Source organism: Cyphomyrmex costatus, unplaced genomic scaffold, assembly GCF_001594065.2.
Source record: "Cyphomyrmex costatus isolate MS0001 unplaced genomic scaffold, Ccosl1.0 scaffold60, whole genome shotgun sequence".
NCBI lineage: Eukaryota > Metazoa > Arthropoda > Insecta > Hymenoptera > Formicidae > Cyphomyrmex > Cyphomyrmex costatus.
Genome location: NW_017280156.1, coordinates 126,059 through 135,622, shown reverse-complemented (window position 1 = coordinate 135,622; position 9,564 = coordinate 126,059). Strand labels below are relative to the sequence as shown.

General features: G+C 47.5%; 1 protein-coding gene across 1 annotated transcript in view; it reads left to right on the top strand.

Moving 5' to 3' along the window:
* Positions 1-1,904: 1,904 nt before the first annotated feature.
* Delta (neurogenic locus protein delta) overlaps positions 1,905-9,564 on the top strand; it is a 40,866-nt gene continuing 33,206 nt past the window's right edge. The window contains exons 1-2 of the mRNA XM_018546948.1: positions 1,905-1,964; positions 7,284-7,580. Of these exons, the coding sequence (XP_018402450.1) occupies positions 1,905-1,964; positions 7,284-7,580 (357 nt within the window). The remainder of the gene's footprint in view (positions 1,965-7,283; positions 7,581-9,564) is intronic.

The following is a 9,564-nucleotide window of genomic DNA, read 5'->3' as shown; positions in this document are numbered from 1 at the left end:
CGACGGCCCGCTGCCGCGCTCCCTCCCTCCCGTACGTACGTACGGTCCCCCCTCCCCCCCCCGCGCCCCTCTAGTCCGCGAATCGCACCACCGGCGCAGCCGCTACCCATTACCCCTCTGATTCGGTCGGTCGCGGGCACAACCCCTCCCGCTCGCTGGGGCCGGGGGGGAACCGGCAGGACCACAATTATAAGTAGGGGTGCATCCGGCCTTGCTACCTCCAGTCGAGGGCTGTACTCCGTGACGAGCACGCGCGCGCGCGCGACCACTCGTCACTCACCCCGCACGCACACATATATAATATATATATATATATACACGTACATATACATATTATCGCGCGGGAGGTAGTAGTTCCCGCTGCTGAGCGAGGGAGGTAGTTTTGCGAGGGGGTGAGAGGAGGACGGATGCACAAATCTCTCTTTCTCACCGGAGAGGAAAGCAGAGCGCGAACGAAAGATCGCCATCTGTCGGTTGAGCCCGCGCCGATACAGTTGCCTGTGCGGTTTGTCGGTGGTTTAGCGAGAGTGCCGCGGTGTGGCGTTAGTGCAGCCGGTCAGTGGCGCGTATATATATACGGTGAAGGGGGAGGGGGGAGGGGACAAAAAAAAGAGGTGAACGTACATCTTTCGTGAGTAGAGGGAGAGTGGGATAGAGAGAGAGGACTTGGGAGTGAAACGATCGAGGAGCGGCGTGAGTGACGAGGACAGAGAGGATCTGCCTGATTCACCGTGGTGACCAGCGGCGTGACTTTGCGTCTGCGGGCGCGCGACGCGATGCATCCCTCCTGAACTTTGTGATACTTTAGAGCGTCGCCGACGAGGATTTACACGCATCTCGTCGCCGGCACCCTCGTCGTCCGCAAAGAGAAGTCTCCGCACCACGTTCCAACCCTGTCCGTCCGGCCCTTTTCTCCCCCTTCCCTGTCCGGGTGGTACGGAGGAGAAGGAGGGCCCCTTCCGCGCGCCGCGCGACGGGCACATTGACTTTCTCGTTCATCTTCGACTCGTCTCGCGCGCGCACACATACACAAACACACGTACACGTACGAGCCGTGCGGGTATCCTTGGCTCCACCTCTACCACGACTGCCCCACCATCGGACCCTCTTGTCTCCCCTCTCCATTTCTCCCCCGTCGGCCCTACTTCGGCGCCCTTCTCCGTTACCGGAGGGAGTATTCCTCGCGGCGCGACTACGGCCGATCAGTGCGTGACTCGTCGTTGTTGCGGCGATTAGTGAGGACGAGAGCGTTGTACAGTTTGCCGTACCGTCAGTGCTCCCCTCGTTGGCTTTGAGAAGTATGATCGCGACGGGCTGGTTGTGACTCGTATATATGAAAAGGAAAGGAACGAGGAGAGATCGACGACGGGCATCGGTGAAAGAGAGAGAGAGAGAAAGAGAGAGAGAGAGAGAGAGAGAGAGAGAGAGAAAAAAAAGAGGCAAATCCTTGGCTTCGTTACACCACCTAGATACGCGGACGCAAAGATCGTCGTCCCACGGATATACTGGAATAAAGTGTGTCAACGGCAAGTGTGTAAAAAGTGAAAACCTCCGCGTGCGATATTAAAATCTCGTTCGTACGTTTACCGGCTAAATAAATGATATTCGCCCGCGTACGGAGTGCACAGTGGTAAACACCGAGTTGAATTTAGCCGCCGGTTCGCGCGTTCGTTCGTTCGTTCGTCCGGCGACGGCTCGCATTCATCGAGAGCGCACCCCGGCACCCGCGGTTCGTGGCTATGCAGCAGCCCCGCGGTATCGCGGCGAGACGCAGGTAACGCCGACGGGAAGACGCGACGACACCGAGCGGAGCGCGCGTGGACAGCCGCTCGCATCCGCGCTTCCGCCGTCACCCGGGAAGCGCCGGCGGCGTGTAAACACCGAGGGATACGCGACGCGTCAACATGTGGACCACGATGCTCGTCTGGACGGCCGCCGTCGTTCTCCTGCCGACGCCTCGAGCGGTAAGTCCCCGGATTATATTACAGTTTTCCTCTTCCGCGTCTCGTCCTCGCCGTCGGCGAGCGTGTAAACTCGCCGATATTCAAGCGGGTTCCGCCACTTTAACTTTGTAAGGTCCGCTCTCGTCAGGGTTTTTCTTTTTTTCTTTTTTTCTTTTAACATGTCAGAGAGAAGGAAAGATTGATGAACTATGCAACAAGTTCAACTTGAATAGAACAGACCTTCTGATTCTCTTCTCTGCACCAGACTGCCGTTCTACGATTCTCTCGCTCTTGTCAAATGTCAGACGTATACCTGTTTCACTTTCCAAAAGTGTACATTAACAGTTCGGTTACGGACTTTAGTTCGATTTCCTTCGTTTTCGTCATGGTGAGATTCGTAGGAAACCCGAATCCGGTAGCGCTAATGAGAAACCATATGGGGGGTGGGGGAGGGGGGATGCTCAGGTTGCTGTAAAATACAAGAGATCTACGCACACGACATTCGCACACGTACAGTCGACGTCGTGATTCCTAGAAGTGACACAAATACGCGCGTTCCTCGAAATTACACTCGTGTACACAAATGAACGGATTTAATCCGATTTAAATGTTACTTGATTAAAAACAATATAAAATTTCTCTTCAAGATTGATCGACGGCGGGTTCAAGGCGAATTTATTAAACTCCGAAAATAGAGTAATAGTCGTCACGTGTTGTTGTAATTACTAAGATATTATAGGAAAGAGTTTTTTTTTTCAACTTGTGTGTCGAGTCGCCGACCTTGGTGGGCCATCGTGATTCGATGAATGAGTTCGGCTCGTCGACGATATTCGGCATCCGAATGAAGCGCCTCGTATGCAGGTATACGTACACACTACACGTCTTAGCTCGTACAGAGAGAGAGAGAGAGAAAGATTGGCATTGTTGTGTCGATACACGCGGGAAAAAGGAAGGCGCCGCAAGATGCGAAAGATTGGAGTAGACTCGATGTAATCCGCTTGTGTTTCATAACGATCCATAATACGTTCGTGGCTCGGGATCGCGTACTTGCGTAATTGTGATTCTAGACGACGCAACGCGATTAAAATTACCCGACGATGTCTCTCGCTATACGTAATCCCACGTCCGAAACGAAGCTTTTGTGATCCTTCATTTCGTCACATTTTCATTCTTCAACGTTCAACCTTGATCCGTCAATCTTATTCGACTGACGATGGCTCGCTTATTCTTGAAAAAAGTGCCATACGAAATACTACACTGTGAAAAAATTAATCGTATCAGAACCAACAAAAGGGTTCAACGAGAATAATATTTTGACGAGATTAAACAGAATTCTCATTATCGCAACTAGAAATTCTGTTTAATCTCATCAAAATATTATTCTCGTTGAGCTCTTCTGTTGGTTTAATAAGAACATTTTTTTCAGTGTAGAAAAATCTACGATACAAGTACATACTGTATACTGTAGTATTTTCGAGGGTATTTGAAAATATGCGCGGCCCTTAATTATAAATCCAAGCTGTTGCGAATTGAGCCAATTCGGGTTGTTGATTCGAACTCGACATACGCGAGAGGGAATGAAACCGACGAGAGTGAGTCAGTCCGGCGAGAAATGCTTTTCTCACGACTGCGACTTTTTTTACACGCGTGAAAATAAAACGTTAGATTTCTTGGTTTATTCAGTTACAAATTATCGCGGTCGTGCGTCTCTCAGTACTTGTCAAGCTTCTATCGCGTTTGACAGTCGCGGAATTGAGAACTGATTTTCTTTTTTTCTCTCTCGTTCTCTTTCCTCGCAATTCAAGTCTTTTTTTTTTTTTTCTTCTCTCGAAGTTACATGGCCTCTCTTAAACGGCCGATTCCGAATGCGACGAGCGATGCATTTCGCGTATTATACGGCCCGTTTCTTCTCTCGGTTTCTTCTCTCCGCACGGATTCCGAGGGAATTCTTCCTGGGAGAGATGTCTCCCCGGCTTCCCCCACCCTACCCCCCCCTCCCCCCATTCCTCGTACGTTCTTTCTGTCTGCTGCGATTCTTCGAGCTCGACTACCTTCGCGCTTATCTCTCAGCGTCGCTTACAGCTTTGATATTAGCGAGGTGTACGCGAGAAACTGACTTTCCTTTTAAAACGATCGGTTTTTTTCCTAGAACTGAATTCGATCGACAGTGTATACGCGCTTAACTTATCGCGAACTATGTAGTATTTAAACTTTGTGACAGTAAATTATTTTCTATCCTCTTTTCCTTTTTATTTGCTAATATTTGTCTATTCTACGTTGGCAGATTTATCGATTTTATAAATTATTTCGTAATTATTTATTATGGGTACTACTGCACGCAATTTTCTCCTACAGTATTCTTCTTCTGACTGTCTTTTCTATATACAATTTTCTTTCACCGTTCGAAAAGTTCTCTCTTACTATCCGAATGAGTCCCTAACGGCGTATTCGGTGATGCACCCAACTCTAAATCTGGATGCACTCTTTTAGAAGTGTCTAGCCTCACTTCTCTCTCTTTCTCTCTCCTCTTCTCCCTCTATATCTGTTTCTTCTCTCGGCGATGTTGCGACCAGCGATGATCTCAAACCGGCCTTAGACTCGTCGTCTCTCGATCGCTCAGCTGTTTTCGATCTTCGTGGAAGATCTTCACACGAAATGCGATCGACGCGTCGATCGTGGCGGAGTCCTTTGTTGCGGCGGTGTCGCTCGCTCGCGTTGCTTCCTCAAGGAGACACGCCTCAAAGACGTCTGAAGGGTGGCCGAAAATCGTTTTGTGTGTGACGAAACGCCATCGTCGGTGCCGTGTGTATCCGTAAATACGCGTGGCGGCCATTCTCCGTTCCCAGAATAAACTTTCCAGCGCGCCAAAAATGAGATTCCTCATCGCGAGAGGGCAGTGCCGAGGTGCGTGAGGTATGCGTGAGCGTGTGCGCGATGCGTGTACGGCTTATTTGTTTTTAATCATTTACTTTCGCGAGAGACGCGGACTAACGGGACGGTTCGCGACGAGTACGTATACAATTGCATCGAGTGTCCCGCTGCTTCAAACGCAACGTGCGATAGTGATTGGCAACAAAGCCTCGTTCTTATCGCTAAGGGCGCTTGTCAGACATCGAGCACGACGTTTGTGTTTAAATAAATAAAGTCAGGGATCAGCAGGTAGCCGCATTTGCGTTGAACGCAAGGTAAATCGTATATGTATAAATGTAAATGCATTATTCATTCTTTTACTTTTTTTTTCTTTTTTTTTTTTTAATACTGATTTTATGCCGCGAGAGCTGTTCGGTTTCTTCGCAGTACTGCAGTCCGCGAATAATGAACATTTATTTTTATCTCTCGACGAGGTCGTGTGGTAGAGAGTATCTTGTTTTCCGAACTTGACGTGAGATCTTTGCTGAGATCACGATGTAAAATGTACAATGTAAAATGTGCGTGAAATAAACGTATACGAAAGAATATTCTTTATTCGACGACATCCATATGTCGGTGTACGTCCAGCTGATGTAAACTATACGCGGCGCGCCATACGATTGTATACCGCTTACTCCGCTTCTTCATCCCGATGACAAATGACGATGTTGCTAATGACGCGCGTAATCGATGCGTGCGAAATACACGAGCGCGAGACTGTGGGAGTTCGATAAAGGAAATCTAATGCCGCGAGCTCGTCGCTCGGACCTCGCTAAAGAACTTACCGTTCGCTCTCGGCTATACAATATCTCGTGGGAAGCTCCGTTCAGAAGCGTATTCGTGCGCGCGCTCGTGTACATAACACAGACACACACGGATATCGTCGTGTCTGCGGACACAGCGTTCTTGGCGTCGCGACGACCGACCAGGATAGGAAAAATGTGTAGCTGACGTTGACGCTGTTTACTCGACGTATCACGACGGTATCGATGTGTCGAAGGAATCGTTAAACCTTGGCTTATGCTTTTTTTTTTCCTTCGGCAATTATTTCTTTGCTACTCTTCTACATTTTTATATTGGATATAATGACGATGCAAATATAAAGGCTGCACCAAGGCGCGTTGGATCGTAAGGCACAAAGCGACTTGATAACGCGCGATGATGAGTGCAGTTAATCACCGGCGATAATTTTACGCCGCCGAAAAACCCGCTAATCGACTCGCCGTTTTTCGCTTTGCACTTCGAGAGCCGGGTCTCTACTCGGTAATTCGTTAAGCAGCGCGCTTCGCGAGCCAACTAGAGCGTTGATGCATTTACGAGCTTGGTCGGCCGGCCTCTTTTTGCAGACGGTTTGCATCCACATGTTTCAAAAAGGAATATCCGTCGGCTTTAATAATAGCGCTCTAGTAATTCGTTAAGTGGCAAAGACAAATTTTTATTTTCAGCTTTTCACATTTTTGTCTCAAAAGTGTGTAATTGTTGCCAGTATTTTGTAAAAATTTCAGTCATTTTGAACTTGAACGTGCTCAAACATTTACCGATCGATAACATTCCAGACAGACACAACGATAGAGAAAGAGAGAGACGACTAAATAAACTAAGCTCAACTTTATTCGACGCAGACAAAAAGCAAAATCGTCGAATTTGCGGTAAATCGTGGCGTATTTTCGTAATTCGATTATAATGGCGAAGCGTGGCGACGAACGGTATGTCTCCCGGGAGATACATCTCGTGCAACGAGCGAGAGAGGGAAAGGATGCGTGGTTTTTGTTGCATCGAGACCCGGCTTCTCTCCTCCTGGGAGAGACGTGCGTGACACGCGTTCGCAAAAACGTGAGCGCACACGTGCTCCTGCGGCGTTTCACATCATGGGGCACAAGACGTCTCCCGTCTCTCGTGGCTGGGGAGAAAGAGAGAGCTTCTCGTTTGATAGCAGGTTCTTTTTTTCGTGCGTCCCATGTGATTCGTCGCCAACTGTGAACCTGAAAACTACCGTTATTAAAAACGTTTTACGCTTACACGCGTAAAATTACAGCTGTTAAAAAGTCTCTCATATTCGACGTCCCTCCCGAAGTGGCAACAATTTTGTCGCCACTTCCAATATTTATATTCAAAGATTTGACAGGCTGTACATTTTAATATTTGCAAACTTTTTATTTTTCGTATTCGTATTATTTGTGTGTATAACCATTATATAACAATTCTTAATTTTCAATGCATAATTATGAGCTCGTTTACTCTCTCATAAATAAAAATGAAAAAAGAAACAAATTCTTGTTTAAAATCGACGTTCGATGACTTGGTAATTTTGAACCAATTTCGGTTTTTAATATTCATAGTTTTAGGCTGTCAGAGCTTTAGAAAATGTATCGACTGAAATATCGAGCACCGATTTGCGTGTTGAAGAAGTAAAACGCACGTGTTTTACAGGTGAACGCCTCCGGGGTGTTTGAGCTGAGGCTAAGGTCCTTCGTGAACGAGTTTGGCAAGGACAATCTGGGCAAATGCTGTTCCGGCAGCGCGTCCAAGACAGGCGAGTGCTCGGGGGTCTGTAAGACGAGGTTTCGGGTATGCCTGAAGCAGTACCAGGTGAAGATCGACACGACGTCGCCGTGCACGTATGGCGACGTTGTAACGCCCATTCTCGGCGAGAACAAAATTAATCTCAACACGAACGGGCCGAGCTTCACAAACCCCATCAGGTTTCCGTTCGAGTTCACTTGGCCGGTAAGTCTTTCATACGTTTTTAATTCTGCATTCTTCACTTTGTGTTTATTACCTATGTTTATTCCGTAGCACGTTTTGTTATCTCGACATTTGTTCTAGGATTACTTCGAATACATTTTAGTAAATTAACCTTTCGATATAATCGAATATATATAATATATAGCTCGGTTATCAACGGAAGGAAATTAATATTATGAATATTGTGACGAGACAATCTTGCATGTGATAAGTCCGCCATTTGATATCATTGTTGAATTTCTTTTTTACTGCGGCGAACTCTCTCGCGAGAGTCGTGCATGCCCTGGAGATTTTTTTGCCGGAGCCTCCGATTAGCATAAACGTTTCGATGTGGGAAGTAAGAAATGTTGACGGCCATGTGGTGATAGATAACAAGTACAGTATGTCCTATATAACGTCGCACCGGCGGCGATGTATAACTTACAAAACATGCAGTTGCAAAAAGAAAATAAAAACCACATACGTATCACTTGCGCAACGTTATACGCCACATTTTTCTGTCCACATTTGCTAAATATCTCTGATGCGTTATACAATTAAAGGATAACTTCACCGAGATTTCTCTCTCGATCATTAGTAATGCGAACTTTTTGTTTTGTCAAGCATCAATAATTTTGTAACGATTTATTATATAAAACAGACACTCGGTTGTTTCGTAATCGATACGCATGACGTTTCTAATCTATTAAATGGAAAAATTGTTAAGTCTGTAATTAGATTGCGGAAACGGTTAACCAGCAGTCACGGGGATGCTAATCGGACAAGTACATTGTCTAACTTATTTTCCAGTAAACGCCGGAACAAGACCGTAAGATAAGAAACACGCGGAATTCGCGTGCGGGGATCGCAAGGAAATCATATACGCGAGAGACGTTGAATTAACGCTTGGACAAAGTCGAAGTCACCGCCCCTTTGTAACGCGATGCTATCACGCACAGAAAACACAATTATTCAGTCCCTGCTCCCGTCGTCTCTCATAATCGACCGATTTGTATTACGGAAGTCGTAGAGTTCGCTAGTTTCGCGCATCCGTGACTGAAAACTTGCTCATTTTTGTAACCTCCGAAGGTCACGTCATACGTCAAGATTGCAATATTAGTGTAGAGACACGATTTTCCGTTACATGGAATGACCAATCACATTTTGTCTTGAAAGTCTCTACGCGGATATTCCGCAAAAAACAAAAACGATAGAAATATCATCGGGGGGGAGAGACTTGGCGGTATGAATTTTAAAATATGCGAGTGTGGATTTAAAATACGTTTGCGTGCGCGGTGTTTACAACTTGAATCGGCTGTTCATCATAGCGATGTAAATAATTTTGATGCGCGCGCGATATGTATGGGAAGTGCGTGCGTCATGTAGTCGAGGGAGAGACGCGTTTGCTGCACGCGTCGTCGGTCGCGTTGCATTTGCAACAGGTCGGTATGTATAAAGGCGGTTGTTCTCGACGACTTTGATTTCTGCCTCGCTTGACGCGCGCAATTAACGAAACGGGGGGAAACGTGTGCTTTTTTTTCCCTCCCTCTCCGTCCATTCTTTAATTCTCTCGCGTGCGCGCAACACGCCTCGGCCGCTGCGAACGTGCAGGATCGGCGCGCTCTCCCGCATCTGCTTTTTCCCTTCCTACTTTCGCGCGCGCACATTGCAACGAGATCGCTGTGGCGTTACGGACAGGTTGATTGTGTCGAAGGAACGAGTGAGAAGGAAAGAAAAACACAGAGAGCGCGTGTATATAGGGGTTGCGTTTGCGTGGCACGTACGACGCGTGCTGCCGACGCGACGTCGTCGCTTGCACGCGTGCATGCGCACGCAGCCGTCGGTCGGTGCGACTAAATGAAAGAGCGAGGTAGCGAGGGCACGAGATAGATAGATGGAAAGGGGGCAGGGAAAAAAGAGTTGGCAGATGCCGCGGAGAAACACAGGGAAAGAAAAAAAGGGAGAACAACGGGGGGGGGGGGGGGGG